General features: G+C 38.9%; 1 protein-coding gene and 1 pseudogene across 29 annotated transcripts in view; both read right to left on the bottom strand.

Annotated features, from left to right (window-relative positions):
* The window catches only part of LOC144587656 (U1 spliceosomal RNA), a 155-nt pseudogene extending 57 nt beyond the window's left edge, over positions 1 to 98 (bottom strand).
* NFIB (nuclear factor I B) overlaps positions 1 to 25,111 on the bottom strand; it is a 446,840-nt gene that overhangs the window by 81,661 nt on the left and 340,068 nt on the right. For 24 of the 29 annotated variants that reach the window (XM_078384958.1, XM_072992103.2, XM_072992104.2 and 21 more), the window contains exons 3-4: positions 22,320 to 22,373; positions 7,132 to 7,200 (exon numbers count right to left, since the gene is read on the bottom strand). In XM_078384958.1, the coding sequence (XP_078241084.1) occupies positions 7,132 to 7,200; positions 22,320 to 22,373 (123 nt within the window). The remainder of the gene's footprint in view (positions 1 to 7,131; positions 7,201 to 22,319; positions 22,374 to 25,111) is intronic. The other 5 variants (XM_078384949.1, XM_078384954.1, XM_078384961.1 and 2 more) reach the window with 1 other exon arrangement.

Below are 25,111 nucleotides of genomic sequence, written 5' to 3'. Positions count from 1 at the left end.
AATCACAGGGGTCAGCTCATCCAAAGTGCAATAGATGAGCCTTACCCTGGGAAAACCACTTTTACAACAATGGTATCTCCCCTGCCAGGCCTGAGTCTGAATGGCCCCTAAGCCTCCTGGCCCTTTGTATGCACTATCCCCCAAAGGCATGGTGACCGCCGGCTGTACCTCCTGATCAGAACAGTGCTGCACAGCCCCAGTCCTGAAAGAGGCCAGGAGAGCTACTCAGTGTTTTGGGGTGCCCCACAGGACCCCCATCAGGGGCTAGATGTTCCTCCCACAATCCTCCAGTGCACAGATATTAGCATATCTGCCTGCTTGCATCACCCAGTAGGCTTCTCTATTGGAGAAGCAAAGCAGGAAGGAGGAGTCTCTTTCCCTTCACCTTCTGCAGAGAAGTTAGACCATGTGACTAGCCAGACATTTTGAGAAGCAGAGAGAGGGAGGGAGAGGGAGAGAGGACAGAAACAAAAGCTTCTAAAATTGGCAGTAACTTAAACAGGCCTGAGAATGGTGAGTGGAAGATAAAGTTACTACTGAGAGCCTGCTAGAATAGCTCTCTGTAGTTCAGAGCTTTGCAGGAAGCTGCATCACTTCATCATAAATTAGGCCTAAATAGAAGTAATTTTGCAGATATTTAAAACATTAAGGGACGGGGGGGAGGCTAATGTGTATTGTTAGCCAAATTTCATTCTGAAGCACAGAATGATTAAAAGGCACTGAGCACATGCAGAATAAAGTTCAAAAGAGAAACCAAAAAGGGACCTAACACTCCTTTCCTTAATATATTACCACTAGGGCTACAGGTTTTATTTGGTGTATTAGCTTGCCACATTAGCTGAGTCCAGTTTTTATGGAGCAAGGCAATTTGAATTGCAGAGGGCAGATCTGAATCACAGATCTGAATATGTTCAAGTAAGGCTTTGAAATCTTGAAAATTGGTTTAAGAACCCAACATTTCATAAATAGCATTTCACATGTACACACACACAACTGGAAATAGAAATTTTAGTAGTATTTTTGTGTTAACAAAAGCTGCATGGTGTCGCTCCCCCTGTTTTTATTGGTTTTTCTTAATCATTGTTGTTCTACAATATCGCTGGTAGATTTTATCTTTTCATTGTGATTCGCAGCTACTGTATTTTATCCTGTTGTAGTCTCTAAAATTGGACAACCATCTGTCAGATCTGCTCTGATTTGGATTCCTGCATTGAACCAGGGGTTGGAATTGATGGCCTTATAGGCCCCTTCCAACTCCATTATTCTATGATTCTGTGCTGTTTTGAGATTATATTTGTAAAAGGAAGCAGTATATGTGGTGATGAATAAGGGGCACATTTTTCTTGCAGAGTATGGGAACTCATTCTACCAGTGCAAAACAGAAAAGGCTAGCATATAGCATTCCTTTTAAACTAGATGTAGTAAAATATGCTAAGGAGTATGGAAACAGTGAACAGTGCAGAGACATTTTGGGCCTCCTCATCTGAAAAAATGATTAGAGAGTGGAGGAAACAGGAGGATCAGCTGCAAAAAGCTGATAAAAGTAAGCACACTTTCTGTGGACATGCTGCATGCTGCAAAGTAAAGAACTGAATGATGGAGAGAGAAAAAACTTTTGCTGTAAGGAAGGAAGGGAGGAAGGGAGGGCGTGGAAGTGAGGCATGTTTTGCTGTTTGCTTACACCTGTGCTGGTGGTGATTTCTTCATCATAGCTCTTATTGACTACCCAGCAACAATCTGTTTATTCATCTCTTTCAGTGCAATAACAATTCATTATAAGTGTTAAAACTTGAGATGGTACTGTAATTCCCACTCATTTATTTATTTATTTATTTATTTATTTATTTATTTATTTATTTATTTATTTATTGGACTTATATACCGCCCCATAGCGCTACAAGCACTCTCCGGGCGGTTTACAATTTTTAATTATACAGGCTACACATTGCCCCCCCAGCAAGCTGGGTACTCATTTTACTGACCTCGGAAGGATGGAAGGCTGAGTCAACCTTGAGCCGGCTACCTTGAACCCCAGGTCGTGAGCACAGTTTTAGCTGCAGTACAGCGTTTTAACCACTGCGCCACGAGGCTCATATTATCATTGTGTGTCATCCTGCTGTAGAAGTCTGCTTCATGATTCTCCACTTCTGGTACATGTATGACTTGTGAAATGACATGCTTGAGAATACACCAGTCCCAAAACTGTACTGTTAGTAGCAAGAAAGACATGGATTTTGTTCCTCCTTGGTGGTTGATATAAAGCATTGTAGTGTTGTTGTCTGTGGCTATTGGAATAACTTTGCCAACTACAAATTGTTCAAAAGCTCTCACTGTGTTGTACACTGCAAGAAGTTTGAGGTAATTGATGTGACAACATCTATCTATTGCTACTGCCTTATGAATTTGCCAGAATATTTTTTTTCCGGTTTTCCTCTCCTAAAAATGAGGTGCGTCTTATTTGGAGGTGCGTCTTATGGAGCGAAAAATACGGTAATTTCTATGGGGGGGCACATGAAAAATCTAAATTGTGTTCGGGGGCTGAACTAACTTTACTTAAAAATAAAATGAAACAGTGATGTCATGATTGATTTTATTTTGAAGTTGTTAATCTTCACAAATTCTAAAGAGGTTTTTTGCGGTATGTTAAAGATAAGCAACTGATCAACTTTAGACAAAAAGCTATAACTGTTTTTTATGTTCAAAACTGTCCGCTGGCCGGACAGGAGTGGCTCGCGGGCCGTATGTGGCCCTCAGGCCGCACTTTGCCCAAGTCTAGGATAATGTAATATTATGCGATCACAGAAATGCTGCCCTGACTGCACAAAGCAATTGCACAATTGGTCACACAGTTCATGGTATGACCAACTATGCAATGTGCCCATGGAAGTTCTTTGCAGATAACACTTCTGCCTTGGAGTGATAATAGCTACCATAGGCATAATGGTGAGTTGTACCCCTCTAGCTACTCAACAGGATTTGTTGCCACTCTATGACAAAATACAAGTCATTTAGAAAATGATGAACCATTATTATTCAGATAATTAACCAGCTATGAGAAGTTATTCTAGTGACTCCAAAATATGCGTCCTGTACATAGGTTGTATGGTAAATGATGTGGCTGACTGACAAATTATACATTGGCTTTGGGCCAGAAATGACAGTTATATGACAGCTGAGAAGCATGGAAGAAAGTTTATGAATGGAGTCACAAGCTGATTGGTCTATGATTCCTGGCAGGAAAGATTCTGTTAAGAGTTGTGGATTACTGCTGTTAGTTAGAATCTGAAAGTTAGTTGGAGTGAGGAGTGAGAATTATCATAGTCTGTTTTATGAAAACTATGTGAATAATAGTGCAGTCTTCTCTCTCTCTCTCTCTCTCTCTATCTATCTATCTATCTGAAACACATAGTGTCTAAATCCCAAAGAAGTAAAGCTTTATATACGGAAGAAATTGACGGCTTGAAATATTGTTCTTTTGTTTTATTTTTACCTGTTCACATTACTTAATAAATTTCTTTTTGGTTCACAAATGCTGATAATTATTTTTATAGATAGCAGTCAGTAAATATAATACAAACACTGCTGGTCAGAGCTGTGACATATGGTGTGTTTAGTGTCACCAAGGTAAACAAAACTACATTTTATCAGATCTTAGCTGAGGCAGAATCACAACAGCCAAATCAAAGAGAACACTGACTGCTTCCCTGGGTTACTCATATGAGAGAAGAAGGTCCAGCTCCTAAGTTTAAACAGCAACCCCAAACTCACTGTTGGGATTTCTGGGATGGGTCTTTGGGGCATCAGCTCATGCAGAGAAGTTGAGTTAGTCCCACTTGTCAGGATCCTATTGTGAAATATCATGTGTGTAAAGAAAACTACACAAGCAGTTTTCTGCATCTGTCACATGACTAGGTGCATGTGGCATACAGCTCTGCTCTCACCTGTCTGTCACAGCTGGGCAGGGGAACCTCAGCCAATGAGAGGACGGAGGGTGATGCAGAAGGGGGAGGAGCTGGATTATATAAGGTGTGTGTGATGTGTGAAAGGGAGAGTTTTGGAGAGTTTGAAAAGATGAGAGAAGTTGATTGAGAGTGTGAGATAGATTTGAGAGAGATAGTCAATGAGGGAAAAGTCTGTGTGATCTAGTAATTGAGAACCGTGATTAACAACTTGATTTATTACCTGTGATTCACCCTTTTTATTTTGTACAAATCAATAAACACTTTGTTTGAAAGAAAAACTTGTCCTTTGTGAGTACTAAGGATAGGTTGGTGGCAGCAGTTTGAAGAAGAGTAGTGAGCACTCTGGGAGGCCTGAGTTGACAGAGGCTTCAGAATGGCCCGCTACAATAAATTGGTGTCCAGCGTGTGGGATACGAAGTGGTCCAGTAAAGCCTTGGACTGGAAAGGTGCCCAGAGCAGATCTTTAGTCAGGGACGTCTGAGTGGACGAGTAGGTAACCTTCTAGGACTTGTCTCACGGGGAGAAAATCTAGTAGAGGGGCTCTGAAGCTCAGATTGGGGGGCTAAGATAGGGAGGCTCTGTGGTAACCATTTCTGGGGAGTGAGTTGCCCAAAGCAGAATCTGTGGCAGATTGGCTAGCTTGTCCTGAGTTCAAGGGAGAACTCTGAGGGGACAAAGCGGAGCCAAGGGCAGATAAGTTGAGGGGACTCAGAGACAGCTAATCCTAGGACAGGGTGAAGCTGTGAGTTTGAGTGGTTTTGTTGCCTGAGGCAGAGGAAAAAGCTCTGTCTGTGGTGAGAGGCCTAGCTGGGGGCAGGGGCCTAGACATTGTAGCTAGCTTGCCAGTGGATGAGTGCTGGAAGCTAAGTTGTAACACAGACACCCACTGACAGGAAAAAAGTGTGCTTTTTAAATTGAGGCTTGAAAATTGAATTATAAGCCTGAAGAAAGGAGAATGCCTTTAACTAGGGGAAAGAAAGCTGAGCAAGCGCCTTGTGTAATGGCAGCTGGGTCAGATAATGAAAATGGGGATTCTGAGGGAGGATTTACCTCAGAGCAGGAGAGAGAGACCTCAAGGGAAGACCAAATAGATTTCAGAAGGTGGAAATTGGAGCTAGAAATGAAGGCCAAAGCTGAGGAAAGAGCCTTAGAAATGGAGAAAGAAAAAATGGCCTTAGAAATGGAGAAAGAAAGAGTGTGACAGAGAGAAATGGATAGGAATGCAGAACTAGAGAACGAGAGAATGGCTTTTGAACTTAGGAGACTAGAACTGGAAGTTCAGGCCAACAATAACAATAACAATAACAACAATGGCAGAGATGATTCTGAGGGAAGACAGTTGTCAAAGGCAGACTTGAAAAGATTCCCAGTCTTTAGGAAGGGAGATTGTCCTGAATCATTTTTGGTGATGTTTGAGAGAGCATGAGAAGATTTTCAAGTGAGAGAATCTGAGAGAATGATAGTATTGAGATCTCAAATTAGTGGAGGCCTGGCCGAGATCTATGCTGAGATGCCTTTGGAATTAATTAAAAATTATGAGTTCAAAAAGTTACAGTAGTTTTTGTCCCAAAAACAATCACATACACACCAGTTAGAGGGTTTATGCTGTGCAAACCCAACAGGATTGTGGCCATTCTGGTTTAAAAATACATTTAAAATGATACTTTTTTTTCATGAAACAAGGTACATCATTTTTTGAGTTAGTTAATTCCAATCAAATTTTAAATACTTGATATCCTGGGGATATAAACCATCTAAGAAGGTAGTCCAGAGAACTGAGTTCACTGAGGCTTAACATCTTAGATCAAGATCTGACCAAACTTTTTCGCAGATGAGGTAGATTAAAGCTGTTGACAGAAATGGAACTGAGAAGGGACAACAACTGCTCCCACCTGCAGGCCTCAGGAACCCTCAAAACCTGCTCTGGAGTGCTAACATGCCTTCCAAAGCAGACTTTAAAATAGCTCCAAAAGCAGCAAGATGTGTGTGTTGTGTGGGGTGGGGGAATCCCAATCTCCTGTGGTAGAACATTAGAGTGATTTAAGTCCTGGTCATATTTAGTTTGTGGGACCCATTCTATGGCGTTCTGTTAGAAACCAGGTTTATTCAATATAACAGACCTAGAAAGTAAGTCATAAAGTAAGCAATTCTCAAAAAACATTCAGTAAACCTCTTGGGTTTCATGTTTAAGGTCTTTCACAGCTAAATCCAATGCATAGCCACATAAATATGTTAGCACTACAATCACTGTTCTGTTCAGAAGTCTTGTTCATCATGAAAGCAATGTACGTACATTCTTTGGTAAGATATCCTACAAAGGCATTCATGAATATATACTCTGATTTTTATAAACTTCTCATTTTAATGTTAGTCTTTTTCTTTGCAAACCTTCTTAGATTCCTGGAGTAGAATCTATATAAGCCATGACTGACATTGAGCCAACTGAATTGGTGATGTGTTTAAATCACTCCCAAATGATGTATGCTGGAAATCATTGAGCACTAGGATATATATTTTTAAATATTTCATTCCTGTAGATTAGAAAGAAAAATTTGAAAACTCTGCTCTGTCCTGGACAAGAATACAGGACTTATTATCCAGTTTTTGCATTTGAGGGCTTCTCTATGAAATGCTTTCTGCACGAACTCCATGTATTTTGCACAAAAAACTATTTTTATGCAAAATCCTAGCTGTTTGTGCAACCATTCCCTTTTTTGCTACTATCGCTGCAGACAAAAAAAGCAGTAAACTCCCAGCACTTGCACAGCAGTTGAACATTTTTCAAATGTGTGTCTCAAGGCCAAGAATATTTCCTAACATCTGTTACATTCTTATTTAGGATTGCTCCAGATTGTCCTAACTTTGCACTGACAGGGTCTCTGTTCCTGGGGAAAGTTTGGATCAGGCATACACAAGCTCCTCCCTAGCTCCAACCCTCTTTGTTTCTGCTGCAGTTAATTCTACCAACAGGTCCCTGAAATGAACCAGTAGAAGGGGTTCTGCTGTATAAGGGCATTTCTGCTGCCAATGAGGGATATTCTGCTGGCAGAAGAAGCTTCTGACTATTCCTGACATGCTACTGCCAAAACATATTTCAACCAGAATTGTACTGTTCATAAGAAAAACACACATTGTATAAACAGCAAGTTTAAAAAAAGGAAAAGCTTACTTCTAGACACTCGCACCAGTTCTGATACATTGAAGACTCCAGATTTTACAAAACTATCTTCAAGATACACTGGAAGGGAAAAAATGTAATTAGCTCACTTTACTGAGCAAAGAATCTAATATTTTCTCAAGAAAACAATAAATTAAAATCCTCACTCCACCAACATAAGCTGTCAAAATATGTCAATTATTTTGGTACTTTGTAATATAAGATTAATGCTAAAATCCCAACAACATACCATATTTGCCGGCGCACAAGGCGACCGGCCGTATAAGATGACCCCCCCCACAGGAGAAGGAGGAAGAGGGGAAACGGGCGGGTGGCTGGCTCAGCAGCGCGGGGCAGCGGGCTCTGGCCACTCAGGCATGGCAGGCTGTGCTTCTCTCCCTCCATCCAGACCGACTGCCTGCCTGCCTGCCTTCCTCCCCGGCCAGTGCGGCCCCGCGTCATTCAGTGCGCCCGGTGTACAAGATGACTTCCCCACTTGGAAGCATGTTTTGGGGCCCAAAAAGTCATCTTGTACGCCGGCAAATACGGTAGCTTTCCTTATTGCAATATAATAAAATTATATTAATATAAGACACACACTGGTGGGCAACAGAATATCTCACTGCACAGGATTACTCTTTTAGGTTGGACAAATTCCCAGTTCATATACTGTGATTTGTCACATCCTTTCTGCTTTGTTGTGGTTAATTTTGTAATGCTTACAAATTATTATAATTAATTATTTAACTAATTCATTCTACCATGGCATTAAAACTGATGAGACTGTGGCACTAATCATCACAACATATCAATTACTTTCCTTGCTTTCCTCTTCTCCTTACACATTCAAATATTTGGGTCCATATTTACCACATGGATCTGAAGAACCAAAGGAAAAGAAAGTACTCTGCCCAATGTTAAGAAAGTAGCATTTTACTTCATTTTAGCAATGAAAATAAATTTAAAAGACTTTCTTTTCCTTTACCACTTTCCCATGCAGAGTAAAAAAACACTTCTTTTATATAGCTTTCATATATTATACTTAGCTTAGAGCCTGTCTACATTTCTCAAAAAAAAGAAAGAAAAAGAAAAAAGAAAGGAAAAAAATGAAAAAACCCCACAACATAGAGTGTTTTAATTTTAGCCAATTGAAGTCACATGGTTTTTGAGTAGTTTCCTGCTGAGTAATTGAAATACCCCCTTTTAAAACTGGTTGTAATGTTCACTATGGGTTTGAGTCAGTTAAAAAAAACAGTGTGCTAATATAAACAGCCTTCTGGTGGCCCTTTGTTTTAAGTCACTTCTTAAGAAAATAATATGACTCAGAGGAAAATAAATACACACTATGCAATTCTTTGTGTGAACGTGAAACTCAGCATGGTTTTTTAACACAGGTCAAATTCCAGATTTTTTTGTTGTGTTACGAGGCCCTTGCTCTCTTGTAACTCTGCTCGCAGCCCAATTTTAACCACTCTATTCTCATCAGACAAACATTCAAAAGAGCAATACTGTGAGTGAAAATTTGCTCTGCAAAATTCAACAGACCTGCAGCTTCTATTCAAAATACTGAAGGATAACTTAAAGCTTAAAGCTGAATAACATTGTACTAAAAAGATGGAATTGTGCCACATTATACATTATTGTAAGCACTCTGCTTTACAATGAAGGTCAGATTCCAAAGGTGCCTTTGAGTACGGGAAAGTAAACACTATATATTCTAGCATCAGGAGAATTTGGCAACAATATGCAGTTAGTAAACTGACTTCCAGCTGTGTAATAGAAACATATTTTATATTAGTACTCTGCTGTGGTTTGGTGCCGAGGCAGTGAAAGATAAGTAGCAGAACATTCTCTCTAACATTTGAGCATTCAAAACAACTGTTACACATGTATGTGCATTGACACTTTAAGACATTGAATGTTGACATCTAAGAACAGCATTTCAGTTTCATTCATTCATTCATTCATTCATTCATTCATTCATTCATTTAATTAATTTATACCCCGCCTATCTGGCCCACCGGACCACTCTAGGCGGCTTCCAAATATAAAATCAAATAATAAAACAAAGACAAATACATAATACAGTGGGGTCTCGACCTACGAACGGCTCGACATACAAACGTTTCGACTTACGAACCGCTCTCATAGGAATATATGGACTCGACTTACGAACTTAGATTCGAGTTACGAACTCTTTTTTTCCTTTTTTAAAAAGCTAAGTCATCTTAGGTTAAAAGGAAAAAAGAAAAAAATATCCCCCTCTAGTGGCAGAAGGCGGAATAGCAGCTTCCCATTAGTTTCTATGGACGAAAAGAGCAGATACGGATTAAATGGTTTTCAATGCATTCCTATGGGAAATGCAGATTCAACTTAAGAACTTTTCGACCTGAGAACTGCCTTCCAATACGGATTAACTTTGTAAGTCGAGACCCCACTGTAATCAAACAAGAACAGCAGTAAAAATAAAAAGGAAAAGTAAGAAAAAATCAAGAGTTGGCTGGAGGGAAGGCCTGAATAAACAGCCATGTTTTTAATTGGGTTTTAAAGGTGTCCAGCGTGGGGGCCGCGCGAATCTCCAGAGGGAGATTGTTCCAGAGGCGAGGAGTCACCGCCGAGAAGGCCCGGTTTCGTGTCTTCTCCTTCCGGGCCTCTCTCAGCGTCAGGCTCCGCAGCCTCACCTCCTGACTCGTGCGGGTGATCCGGGTAGACCTTGTTGGGAGGAGGCGTTCCGCCAAATATCGAGGTCCTAAACCATTTAGGGCCTTATAAGTAAGCATTAAAACTTTGAAGTTGACACGGAAACAGATGGGCAGCCAATGCAATGCGGCCAGCGTTGGAGAGATGTGTTGATATTTTCTCACTCCTGTAAGGAGCCTGGCCGCCGCATTCTGCACCACCTGAAGTTTCCATGTCAGCCTCAAAGGCAGCCCCACGTAGAGCGCGTTACAGTGATCTAATCTTGAGATTACGAGCGCATGCACCAAGGTAGTGAGCGCCCCCATGTCGAGATAGGGTCGCAGCCGGGCAATCCACCAAAGATGGAAAAATGTGGTGCGGACTGCCGACGCCACCTGAGTTTCCATGGTGAGCGTCGGGTCCAAATATATGCCGAGGCTGCGGACCCCACTCTTGTGAGAGAGCCACCCAAGCTACCTACCACGGGGGCACCCACCCTCAGAACTTCCGTCTTATCCGGATTCAGCCTCAGTCCGTTCTCCTGCATCCATTGCAGTACGGCCCCCAGGCAACGCTGAAGGGAAAGGACAGCATCACCTGCAGTGGATGAAAAGGAGATGTAGAGCTGGGTGTCATCGGCATATTGATGACACAAAGCCCCACATCCCCTAATGACCCCACCCAGCAGCCTCATATAGATGTTAAACAGCATTGGGGAGATAATCGACCCCTGTGGAACCCCACAGTTGAGACTCCACGGGGCCGAGACGCTCTCCCCAAGCTGAACTCTCTGGGGACGGTCCCCCAAGAATGAATGGAGCCAGGCAAGTGCCGAGCCACCAATTCCCAACTCAGAGAGCCTCCCCAGGAGGATACCGTGGTCGACGGTATCAAAGGCCGCCGAGATGTCGAGGAGGACCAGCAGGGAGATTTTGCCCCTGTCGGCCTCCCTCAACAGGTCATTGTACAGGCCAACCAATGCCGTCTCAGTACCGTGGCGCGGCCTGAAGCCTGACTGAAATGGATCCAGGGCATCTGTTTCATCCAGGTGAGCCTGGAGCTGATCGGTGAGTGCGAGTGGAAAGAAACACATTTTTAAATATACTGCCTGATGATTTTTGCTTACGTCATCTCAACATTAATTCATAAAAGGCACTTAAAAGAATGCTTTTGATAGTTATTTCTAAATTACTCGTACAGTCAGATTCTTCAGTATTTAAATGTAATATGCAGTGTCACTGACTAAAGACCCATTTTATTCAAGAGATAATGGCATGTGGAATAGAGTAATTCACTAATTATTATCACTGCTAAATTTAAAGTCTGGAGAAAAAATCTGCCTGCTAAAATCTGAACAACATAATTTGTTATAATCAGAGGGTCAATCAAATTAGATGCTTCTGCATCTATAGAGCAAAGAGCTGGGAGAGGTTAATTGCATTCTTCTTTTTAAAAGAAATGTGAAAACCTCTATTTTAATACTACAATTATGAGATTGGTGTCATCATGAATACTGGGCAAAGACCCAAGTGTGGTGTGCACCCTTTTTTAACAGACAGGTTTGGAGCAAGTTGTCATAACACAGTTTATGAAAAGAAGTACCTGAAGGCTACACTGGCTTTCCAAAACGCGCACCACTGGTTTAAAGGGACTTAGGCTCTAGTTTAACCTTTACTTCCATGCTCTACTTATAGTTTTAAGAATACAATCCCATGTATGTATGTTCTTTATGTTCCCATTCCAGTGTTTAAAACTGCTTTCTGATACAGTGGAATACTATTTTTAGTTAAAGAGACTAAGAGCTTCTCCAGAAGAACATTTGCACTGCAAAATGTATGTGAATGGTCTCTGAAATTCCCTGTCTCTTTCCCACCATTCATACATCACCCCTCATGCCAATATGATAAGGAACTAACTGGGGTTTTAGTTTAGTTCCCACAATTTTTTGTCCCTCCTCAATGTCTGACTTCCTTCTTGGTACCACTTGCTTCCCCAGTCTGAAACATGACCCCTCAATTTTCCTTTACCTCTTAGCAACAACCTCAGCACTGCATCCCACAGAATGGAAGTGATAAGTACAGTGAATTTCATTTTGTACTATGGTGTTTCCCCAATTTAATGTGGAACAAATATATGAAGTGTCAGAGGTGAGAGAAGCTGTTTGGGGAGGGAAAAGACAACCAAGCGCTAAACGGATGCTACTGCTTGGTGTGGATGCCTCATGTTAAAGCTGTAAGCAGTTGGTTCTAGCAGGGGCTTCTTCACATGGAAGCTGCTGGTCTTCTTCCAAACAGCATCAATCAGCCCTCACCCTTGCCCAAGGGGGGAAAGTTACTGGAGCAACAGCTCAACAGGTGTCACATTGTTTACATCTGCATTAAAGAAGAAGAACTCCGGTGCTACCGCACCTGACTGCCTATCCCCAAAATGGGGCTTAGCATTATGACATCCTCACAATCATATAAACAAAAAGGAGGAGAGATCAGAAGAGGTGGATTCGGAGGATGCAGATGAGACCTCTGATCTCAGATGGATGCTGAATTTCCCCACTACACTTTGCCAAGAGACTTTGCTGATGTAAATTCTGGAACACAGAGGTAAAACTTGTGCTCTTTAAGAACAAAGAACAAAGCGGAATAGTACAAATACACTGTCTGGAAGAGTCTTAGGTCCTGACACTACATGAGCTATAGACAGCTGATAAACTTCCATTCAAAGAAAGAAGTAATCAAATGTACTTAGAAACAGAGTTACTTTGTAAGACTGAGTCTAAGTAATAGCTAAAAGAATTCCCCAGATACAACATTTGTTGTCCAATATTTGTGTAGTACTTAGGAGCATCTCAAGAAGAAGATACCACATCTCCAACTAGTGCCTAAGACTTTGTGGTGAACTATGTTCATGCATTCAGTTGAATTTACAATAACTGGTAAGTCAACTGATCAGGAAGACCACCTTAATGTAATGGTAAACACCACAATTTGCAATACTATGCCTTTGATCTTTAAAAGCTATCATCATAACCACCACCACTATCCTCATCCTTGCAATTCTCTACAATACACATTTGCTCTGCAAAATAATTAATGGAGATAAATCAGATATTAGAAATCAGATATTAGGAATGGCAATACACAGAAACCTGTTTCAAATAATTTCAATCTAGCCAGACACTCTTCACAGGATTTGAAAGTTGCTATTCTAGAGAAGAAACATTACAGAACAAGAATCCAAAGAGAGAGAGCTGAGATAAAATATACACATATGCCAAATGCCGATCTCAACAGGTTAAATATTAATCAAAGGTTCTTAGCCCAAATGTAAAATAGTACAACTGTGTTGTTACTTTGTGTTATTTTCCATAGCCCAGGTTCCCAACCAAACACTGCCACTTTTACAGAACAAGCTTCGAAGGTAAAGTCAAGGATTCCCAACTTATTGCCATATGTGCAATGCCACAATGCTAACGTTGTTTCTGATGTTATCTATAGACAGGGGTTTCTTTACCCTCTAACAATTTTTTGCTTTGTCAGAACAAAGTTCTAAAGGAACTGGATATCAAACACGGTCTTAAGTCATTATTAGGTGTGAAATGCCACAATTACTCACAGAACTTACAACAGTAGTCCACCTCACATCCTGTATCCATTGAGTCAGTATCCACAATTGTTGTTGCTGCAACCCAGTCTGCAGTGCGTGCACACACCTGCCTCCTCCTTTCATCCTTCCCCCTTCCTCTTCTTCTCACCCATTATTTTTAAGGGGTTCCCTCATATCTGTGGATGATCCTGGAACAGATAACCCATGGATATAGGATGGGGCTACCATACCAACCAACTACCAACCCTTGGAGTCCTGTATAAATGTTTGCCATGTAATCTTACTCTTATATCTGATAGAGTGGACTTGGTCCACTAAAGCTCACATTAAAATATAACAGTTTTTAAAGGGTTAAAATGTCACTGTTTCAGTAACGTATACATGCTAAAAATTCCAGCTCGTTCTAGGACTACTTTCTTTGGAACATTGTCCGGCCAGGTGATACCAAAAATGCATCGGAGACAACACATATGGAATACGTGCAGCTTCCTCTTACCCCGCTTCCTCTCACCCATTCAAGAACTATGGCTTTGCCAATTTTGATTCCATATTCTGTCCCAACAGTAGCCTCTTGTTCAGAGTATAGGTTATGCATCAGAACTATCAAACATATTCATTCTTTTAAGCTATTCATCATTTGCATAGTCAAAGCCTTTATAGATTATATTATATTAAGTATGAAGTGATTTTCTTCTGATCTTTTTTGCCACATTAAAGTAGCCAACACTTGATCTCTAGTCTTCTTCTTCTCTCAGTTCCACCTGAACTTCTCCATATATGATTAAAGCCTTTTTTGTAATATCTTGAGCATCTCTTTACTTGCATTGGAAATTCATGTAGTGGTCCTACAGTTAATGTAATCTTTGGTGTGTCCTTTCTTTGGGACTGGAATGTATATGAAGTGCTTCTAGTCTGTGGGTCTTTGTTTTGTCTTCCATATTTGTTGGCATATTCTTATTCAGATTCTGATAGATTCATTCTCTATAGCTTGAAACAGACCTTTTAGTATCCTAGTGTTTTATTTCTTTCAAATGCTTTCAGAACTTCTTTCACTTTCTAATACTGCAGGTTCTTCATAAAAAAAATTTCTTTTGACAAAGCTGTTGTCCTTGCATCTCTTCTGTATGCTATTTCTGCCTTTATTTTAGCCTTATCAGGTAATATATTTTCCTATTGATCTTTCAGCATCACTGATCTAGGATTAAATTACTCTCTGACTTCTGGGATCTCCTGTTTTTCATTGTCCTCTTCTAATTATCGGCAATAATTACTATAATTATCACCTTTGTAAGTGATGCAAATCAATGAAAAGTTTTAAGAATTTTACTATACTTTTGTCACCCTTACTTTTATTTTTTGTCTGTTGTTAACAAGTAAGTATGTAAGTGTTAACAATTTTGTGGGTTTCATCATTCACCCACTGAGAATTTTTCTATATTCGCTACAGAAAGTCTTTTTTACATTTATGATTTATGTTTTAGTCTTACATTTATGATTTGTCTTTTCATCTTTTATAATTATCTTTTTTTCACCTGGTGCTTCCTAAAAGCTCTCCAAAAGATGTTAACTCTCTAATTACTCATTTCCTGTTAGTAGATGGAATTTGTACTAACTCTCCACTAGTAAAAGTTCTCCAATGTCTCCATAAAAGGGATTGGTCTGAGAAGTTCAAGGGGGATTTCTAGATTTAACTAGAGCTTTTCCTCCCCCACCTACCCTGGTTACTTGCTTTGTGCTCTTGTATTCTATGCTCTTGGGAAATAGTCTATTGATTTCTAGAATATGATATACGTGCATTTAAGAATTTTACTTTTTTTCCCATCCTAGAAAAAAGTCTGAAATTTCTGAAATGAAGATTTTCTGTCATGTTACAAAATGTTATAGGATTTTGGCTCCTTTAAAACAAATATATTAAACTATAATACTGTGCCTGGATTTCCCCTCTTCAAGACTACCTATGTTAGCTGTTTTGCTGTACTTACATTAGTGAATACAGATATGAAAGAGAAGTGAGAGGATCTTGGACATTTTCTGTGGCTTGGAAAAGTTAAGTGGCACATTGAGGGGTTTTGAATTTTAATTTTGGTTTTAAATACTGCACATAAAAACCTCTGCTTGGCCTCTGAACCAAGCATGGGAATTCTGCAGAATCATAACCAATGATGTTACACTAGTTGTCCTTGTTATCTCTTTTGTGACTTGGAAAGACAAGAGAATCAAGTCATACAACTGTGCTAGGAAACTATGTTCCTAACTGGACAATGTTTTGTTGTCTGTAATCAATTCTCATATTTGATCTTGCAGAATGTAGTATCTGGCCATCAATACTCACTGAACAATGAATTACAAACATATAGCAATCATTCGGGGGGGGGGGGGCAAAGTCAGTTTGTAACTGACTATGGAGCACTGCACAGTTGCTATTTTGTAGCAACACAAGGAAATGAAAGATGGGGTATATATTACTGTACCTTTTTTCATCAAAAGTGTACTGCAGCCTTTAAATATAGGTTAAATGAAACTAGATGCTTCTCATTCTGAATCATAAAAATGGTTTGCCATTCTCAAGAAGCAAATTTCTCTTTACTTCAGAAAGTGTTGACCTGTATATTACTCAGTGGTGCAGAAAACATAATACAAAGACTATCCTACAAATGTATCATAGGCTTGAGGGGCACAATCAGTTTGCTTATAACATTTATGACTAGTATGAACAATGTCACTGGATTATTGACATAACTACAGAACATGTTTTAACCTTGTGTTTTATTACTCATATAAGGGAGATAGTGCTCTGAGTTTGCAACAAGGATACAGGCTACATCTTAGAAATAAAGGTTACTGAAAAAACAAGCAAGTAATGATTAGGAACACTGCATTAGTATTTTCCAAGCAGATTTTCCAAAACAAACAGTAGAATAAGCCATGACTTACTGTTATTTTCTCAATTTAGCATTTACAAATCCACACTGAATAGCTAGAGTAACTAAAACATCAAGAATCATATTCCAGAAGCAGTGAAGGTTAGACAGGTTAAGCAAATTCTTCCAGGTACAGAGGGAACCAACTTTCATTCCACTATTCCTTCTCCTGTGTATCTAATAATCTGTTTGATGCTTTGTGCATCATAAGTAATGCTTTACGACTACATCTGATGCGTCATATGAAATTCAATTTATATCCTAAAAAATTACTGGGAAGCATTGGTTGACAGTGTTATTTTAGCAGGTAGAAATTTGAAACATAGTTGATGCTTTATCGCTGAACAAAAATAGTTCAGTAGCAAAACGGCCTCTTTGCATTCAGAAGGCTCCAGGTTCAATAGCTAGCATCTCCAGCTAAATATCAAGCAGCAGGTATCGACTGCCAGTCAGAGTAGACAATATTGAGTAAGACAGGAAGAAGGTCTGATCTGATACATTGCTATCAGTAGACAGTTAGCAAATATGATTTTATATTCACAATTTAAAAACTAAAAGTAAAATATAGCACTCCAGAGTTCTCCATTATCTACATTTTCTACGGACTGCCAGTAAGCTCTGTAAGGACAGCAATAGAAGTACTCAGAAAATCTATTAAGAAACAGAGTGAGTGGGCTCCACGCAGTTAGTTATTGCCGCTCACTCCCCATCTGAAAGACTCTTGCAGAAGCCCTATGTCTTTGTTGAACTAGGCACCTACTGAAGCAATTCAGAACTTTGTTCTCATTTCCACATCCCAACCTGCTTCTTGGAGCAAGGAATATAACCTAGGCTACTGACAAGGAGGGTCCTTGCTTCTGTGTTTGCTGCCCAATGGGAGCGACACCAAAAGTGGCTTTGCTCTTTGGGCTCCCACTTTGGAAAGGAGGGATGAGAGAACATGTCAGTATCATGGCTAGCAGAGTTAAGGAAGAATGGGCCCAACATTGTCTGTTACACAAGGATTGCTTGATTTTGTTTATTGCCACAGGTTTTATAGCTTGGGATGCTGTCTATTTTGGGAGGGAGGAAGGGAAACCACTTCCTATTAAAAATCTACCTTAACCAGAGAGCCCATATAAAAATAGTGTTGACAGATGATTCTACGTGTGCACTTTTAAGATGTTCTTCAACATCTCTAATCTGGTCCCTCGAATAAGCTACTGGAACTCAAGTACCGGTTAATGGTGAAGCCACAGCTTTTTTTTAAAGGAATGATAACTGCCTGGATACAATGGAATTGCAAAAACAGGAAATTTAAGGAAAAGTCTAAAATATACAGTAGTTGGTATAGTTGGTATTGTAACGGCCTCCCTCTACCTCACAAAGGGGGGTCGCTACGTCACTCTAAATCACTCTTCTTTTCCACTGCCACCAACCATTCCCTCAAATAAGTAGCTTCAGGCCAAAATATGATTCAAAATAAAAACTCAGGTTTATTGGGTACAAATAAAAGGAATGGTAAATCACTTATAATTAAATAATAATTAAATCACTATAATAACGGCACTAGCATACACAGACTCTCACAATATATCACAGATCTCCTAACTCCTTTCTAAACCCTATCCAAGCCCTATCAAAGCCTTATCAGTCCCTATCTAAAATCTCTCACACACATTCACTCCCATTTATACAACAGCTCCACCACTTATGTCCCACCCTCCGTCACACCATTGGTGGATGACTCACAGCTTTACCAGTGACGGACAGGTGAGGTCATAGCTGTATGTAACAGGTATAATACAGTTTCATCTTTTCACAGTCACTCAAGGCTGGGGGAGGGCAGAATGAACAAGTGATCACATTTTGAGACATAATAACGTCAACATGCTTAAGTAAAAGAGCACAAAGTAAGCTTCTGTAGCACATTAAAGACTAATTTTATTACAGCACAAGCTTGTGTGGACTAAAGGCATTAAGATAAATAAATTAGTCTTGAAGGTGCTGTAAGGTGGTATGTCACTGATGTTATTTTGCAGAAAGGGGCCTCACCTTTTTACTCTAATGTTACAACAGACTTTTCTAATATGGCAACTACTTCCTTCTTAACTACAAGTTCCAGAGGCATCAATATATGTAGAAGAGAACAGGAAGAGAAACATTCATGCATATATGTACAGAACTAACTCAGTGTAAACAACAAGCAATCAAGCTTATCTAGTACCTTTTGAGTTCTACACATTTTACTGTTCAAATAATGAGCAGACGTTGCTCAGTAAATTGATCATGTAGAGAAAATAATTTTAGTGTTTTGGAAAATAGTCAGCTTCTGCTTTGGCCAGTTCAGAACCAGGCATTCATCTCAAGGCAAAAAACAAGTCAAGATTCAGAAATCTGAGGACCCTGGCCTCCTACTAATAACAGAAATTCAAAAATGATTTTAACTAGGCATGGGAGTTTTATATTTCTTGCACTGCAACCCCCAGAATTTGCTCAGAAACTGATAGTCTTTCTGTATATTAGGCACAGTGGGTAAAAACCAATTTTAAAAATTCATTTAAATCATGATTTAAATTTAAAAATATTTTTATTTAAATAATAAAATACTATACCCTAATCTTTTAAATTTAAATTGTGATAGAAATTATCATCTTAATCAAATGTATTTAAATCAGATCCGCCCTGCCATTAGGTTCTGTAAAGGGTATTCAATAATCTCTTGTGGCATCCCTGGAGTTTAGCCATTCACAGGCATTTCCCATCCGCACAGGCAAAGAGTCACTCTGATAGCTTAACAAGGTCCACATGTGACGCTGAAAAAGTCCCTCTTTGGACTAAGATTTCTTGGCTGCAGTTCTAAGAATTCTGTCTGGGGGAACTCCCATCAAATTTGGGGGGTTGCAGTGCAAGAAATATGAACGTCTCAACCTTGTTTTGAGACAGCTTTTTATGGTGTCCCAATCTGGATGCCTGCATTTCACAGCTCTATGGAAAGGGTCCAATCAATGTTTCTGTATAAAATCTTTGGCATGCCTCACTGTGTTTCTTATCTGACTCTATGCCTTGAAGCTGGCCAGCATAGGCTTGAGGCCCTGGCTTGGCTCAGATTTTTCAAATACTGGGTCAGAATCTGTTTTTTTCTCAGCCCAGGACATCCTGTTTCAAGCACTGCTTTCTGACAATGTATTTCCAAAGGATCTGGCCCTATTCATCAAGAAAATCAAGACTCTCAGGTTGTCACCAGATCTGCTGGCCTCAATACCCCCATCCCAAGTTTTCCACATAATCAAAAAGAGAGTCCTGGATACTGAGGGGCAAATCCTGCACAGTGGTGCACTAAAGATTTGCTCTCCACTATATTTCCAGCTTCCCCTCTCCCATATCAGGAGACCAGATTATCTTTATCTTTTAGATCATCCCCAGGACCGCTGGGTATTCACTCTTGCTAGGTGCAATGTTGCACCTTCCAACTTGGTGCAGGGCAGATTTAGGGGATTACCCACAGAGCTCAGAGTGCGCCCTTGTGGCCAGCAAGTGGTTGAATCATTGCAGCACATGCTGTTTTATTGTATGTGATATCAAGATATCCACCTGCAATACTTGAGCCCCTTCCTTTTCTCCAACTATGGTTCGGGTGACCCGGATAAAATCTGGCACCTGCTGAGTGGCACTAATTAAGGACAACAGCCAGATATATCCATTCCATCATGCAGAGGCATCACATTATGCTGTCACACACCATTGAGCCCTAACAATGTCATCTGGGTATCCCCTTGCATATTTGGCATATATGCTTTTTAATGTTTTACCATATCTCACTCTCTTGTACTCTATACCAATAAAGGTTCTGAAACTGAAACTTGTTTTTCTCTTTGTCAGAACTGAAGAAAATGTTCAGGCACAGTAGCTCCTGAGGAAGTGTCTACACCTGCCAAATAACTGACAGACAGGAATAAAGTTTTTGTGCTTAGTACCTTTAAACTGTTGTCTTTTAAAAATGAATTGCTAATCCTTTCTTATTTTTAGGCAAAAGGGGGAAGACAGTTTCAAGGATATTTTCTTCTTCAGGGACTACTAAAGCTGCTTTCAGATTACTAGGAACACAGACTTCTATGCAAGGAGAGTATTTTCTCTGATGGCCATTCAAAAAGTATTAAACTTATTCCTCAGGGTCCCCAATGGATAAATGTTAACAAATGCAAAATTCCAGAAAGGTAGACACAGCTATTTATAAGGAAGGAGAGAATCATCATCTAGTTTTGGAAGAAAGAAGTATAATTTGTTTCTCTTTCCCTACCTCAGTATTTAGGGTTAATTTGTATGGAAAGAAGTGTATCAAATCCAGAGAGCTGTTTTGGAAAGAAATGTAAAGCAGCAATGGGATTAAAATGGTTGAAAATGAATTTAAGCCTTTTAGGTGAACAATTGTAGTGTCAGGAAAGAGGGAACGAGAAGTCACCATCATCCTTTGTCAAAACAACAATGAGAGACTCTTATTAAAAGTGCACTAGAATGAAGTCCTCAGTCATGTAAGTTCACTTCCCACTCCTTTCTCCTTTCCTCACCATGGGTGTTTTTCAAATAACAATCACTATTTTTTGAAGCCTGAATGGGGTTTCAGCGGGAACCAACTTTCTTTAGATAACCCTTCAAGGGAACCAAGCTGAAGGAGCCTGCATCTGTTCAGACTTCTGATTATTCTATTGAGCATCTTTATTATGAAGAGTTCATCCCTATGTTTTATAAAGAGAAAAAAAATGTTCTCGAACCATCAGAAAAAAATATTCTGCATTCTTGCAGCATCTTTTCCTGCTAACTTATCTTTTGTAGCAGACAATCAAACAATTGAATGGGCATCATTTTTCACGTGGCTACAGCTGAAACCTTTATTTTAAAAGTTCCCTGAGGAACATATTGTATCTACATGCATCCCATTCAGAAGGGGTAAAATAAATTCAAATATTCCTTTTGTTCATGTACCAGGGAAACATCAACGGAAATGATGACTGCACATGTACTCCATTTTTCATTGCTGTCTTGTGAACCACAACTATGTTCCACCATACCATAGACCAATTTTGAACCAGAGGAAAGGACTCACCACAGAACATCCCCTATTCTCTAAGCCCATTCAATCTTTTGCAAGGGAGGAGAATAGGGAGAAAGGAATCCCCACTATTATCTCTGTTCTATGGGGAAATGCAACAAAGGATGGATGAAGTCCACTGCATGCAACAGGGCTTTCTGGATTACGTTGGCAGCTAGAACTATTAGGTAAAAGGGCCATCACCAGTCAGAGAAGACAGTACTGGGCAGGACAAAACAATGCTTTAACTCAGCATGCAACAGCTTAACATATATAGTACACATTATCTTAATAGTAATCAACCTGGAGCAATTATATTTAAAATTTAAAGTTACTTTGCCTTAAAAATATGTTGACCAATATATTTTTGTTATAAGATGAAATGAGTTATTGGACCCTTTTCTTAGGAAATAAAACATTCATGGGTACTATCTTTTGTGCAATATCATTTGTTTGTTCTCTATGTGAGCACACACACAAAGGAAAGAGAGACTCTAATTCACTACCAGTGGAGCTTTAGAATGGTTTCTTGTTCATAAGTACTTATGAAAACTGTGTACATTTTATTAACCATGCACAGAAAGCAAAACCACAGGGACACTGTAACAAACTTGAAAATAATATTTTATTCTTCATGACAAATCAAAATAATAAAATGAGAGATACTTTTAGCAATGTGGTGCATTTGGCGGTTCTTCTTTATGTTCTGTCTCATTTCCCTCTGAATTTTAAGATTTTCTTGCAATGAATTAAATCTTAATCAACAACAGAAGCATTTCTCAATTCACAAAAAGTAATTTACCTGTTTCTTCTCCTAATTACACTTATCTCTGACAGCCCAATATAGGTTGGGGATCAATTATATATATTAGGTATATGATCTCTCTTTTCCAACTATGTTTAATTTTAAGTGGCCTAGAAAGAATTTTTACCTGGTGGATTCTTGGCAGGATCGTTGTGACTCGGACTTCCTGATTGTCCAGAATCTAAAAAGAAAAGGAAGAAATTCATTACCACTTTTGCTCTGTCACATGAACTAAAATCTTCTGTATATAGTCCGTTTCAAAATGCTTATTCTAATACCTTTCCACCCAGAGCATTTTTTGGATATGATATGCTGGTGAATCTTTCATAAAACATGTATACTTTTAAAAAAGCAATTTGCTTGGAGGGAAGAACAGAAATTAAAATATTCCAGAGGCTGGAATTGCAAGTGGCTCAAATTATTTTTCAACATCCTGAAGAATCTATCCTAATTATTTAAATAGGGATCTTGGGTTTTCATTATCTTTGCTATAAAAACTTCGGCCAAAATTCTGTTCAGGAAGAACCATGTATGTATGCGCAATCACAGATGCAGTCATCTTCTTTGCCTTGCTATCCGCTAACCTGCCCATGTTAGCCTAACAAAGCAGGATAGCTTACAGTATGTGACTGTGTAAGACAACAGCATTCTGGCTTCTCTTATTTAAAGGTAATTGGGTATACATAGGCTTAAAATGAGACCATAGAAAAGAAGTTAGAGAAGGGTTTTTTCTTTTTACATTTCACATGGAAGCCCTAGCAAAATATAAATGAATAATTAATTTGCTTTTCCAAAAGTTTTTTTGAATTTTTATTTAATTTAAGACATACATACACAGTGAAATGCAGCTGAGTCTAAATTTAAGTCTATCTGACAAGATATTTTTCTGGTGTGTGTATTGCCTTGAATGCAATTTTACTATACAATTAAGAAACATTCCAAATAAACCAAATAGCAATTCTAAATCCAGTTTCGACAAGGACAAGATCCATTCCAAATAAAACAGGAAGTATGTATAAAGAGTTTTATAGTCCAGACCAATCTTCTTAAGAAATCCGCTGAGTTCAGATGATCTTGTTCCCAATTAAGCTTGGAAGAGACTGCAGGCCTATATTGCAAGCCTATATATAATTTCTCACAAAAATCCCAACGAACTGAATGATTCTTATTTCTGGATAAGTTAACTGTAATGTTACACTACCAAAAACGTACTGGGTTATGTAATATGATTCACAATAAAAACATGGTGTTAAAATGCTATTAGAAACTGTGAAAGGAATTGATGTCAGAACTTGCACAGCAATATCGTGAGCAATGTAAGTTATACGTTTTTTTTTATTTTATAATACAAAAAACCCCCACCAAAAACACATATGTAACAACAAAAATACAGAAAAAATACAAATAATAGTGCTTATTATACACTAAATTCTAACATGTACCCCATACCCACGGGACTCCATTTAATAATATTTTATTACGGACTACCTCTCCAAAATTGTATTGAGTATTCTTTAGAGGCTTTCCCCCTTCCTTTCACTAACACAAATTCCACAAATTTACCCCAAATATCATAAAAACTGTTAGAACTTATTTCCCCTCTTTTTATTTTAAGTTCAATAGTCAATTTATCATTTAATGCAATATCCTACACTTCACAATACCAGTCTTCTATTTTAATATCATTTTTGTCTTTCCAAAATCTAGCTATTAATATTCTAGCACTTGTCATAAAATTGGTAATTACAGTGGTGCCTCGCATAACGGGCGCCCCGTTTAATGATGAGTCCGCATAGCGACGATGTTTTTGTGATCGCTTTTGCGATCACATAACAATGTTTTCTATGAGGGGAATCGCTTTGCGATGATCGGTAAGCTGTTTCGCTTACCGATTATCGCATAACAATGTTTTTCCCCAGCTGATCGGCGGTTCCAAAATGGCCGCCAAGTAAAACAGGGACGGATTCCTCGCTTACTGGGTGCCCAAAATGGCCACCGTATGGAGGATTTTCACTTAAAAGGTAAGTTTTAAGCCTATAGGAATGCACTGAAGGGGTTTCAATGCATTCCTATGGGCTTTTTAAATCCGCATAGCGACGAATCCATATAGCGACGATTTTTCCTGCATGGATTATCGTCGCTATGCGGGGCACCACTGTAATTCTTTCGAGTAATCATCCAAATCTGTGTTATTAAAAATTGACAATAAAGCAATTTTAGCATTAAAATCAATATCTTTAGCAAATATATCACACATTTCCTTATAAATCAATTTCCAAAATTTCTTAACCACTTTACATTCCCATCACATATGAAAATACATACCAATTTCCTCATCACATTTCCAACATGCTTTGGGGTATGCTGGATTTATTATATTTAATTTTACAGGAGTCAAATACCACCTTAAGCAGATTTTAAATTTTTTTCCATTATTTTTGTTGACATTAATCTTAAGACTCTTATCCTCCACATTTTTATCCAATCCTCTATTTTAATTTCTATTTTTAAATCATTTTCCCAAATTAATTTTTCTTTTTCCTCTTGTTCCAAAATTATATTATATATTTTATTTACTATTCCTTTTAAAATTGTATCTTGCATATCTTCATGTGATGACAGAAATTGTTCATACTTGGTAAGTTCTCTACATTTGCCATTAGCTTTCAACCAATCCTTTGTCCAGGTGTCTAACTGAATAAGATTATACCATGATAGTTTATTAGTTTGAAGTTTAGACATAATCAACTCCTTTGATCTCATTTTACCCATCCAGTCCTTCAGTCTTGCATCCCTTTTATTCTTAAACAGTTCTACTAAATCCTTTAAATTTGTAGGAAAACGTTCTATCTCAGTCACTGGTGAAGTTGAGGGACAAAACTTCTCTTTATATTTATTCCATATATTTAACAGGTTTCT

Source organism: Pogona vitticeps, chromosome 2 (assembly GCF_051106095.1).
Source record: "Pogona vitticeps strain Pit_001003342236 chromosome 2, PviZW2.1, whole genome shotgun sequence".
Lineage (NCBI taxonomy): Eukaryota > Metazoa > Chordata > Lepidosauria > Squamata > Agamidae > Pogona > Pogona vitticeps.
The sequence above is the reverse complement of the archived record's forward strand: the minus strand, read 5'-3'. Positions and strand labels throughout refer to the sequence as shown.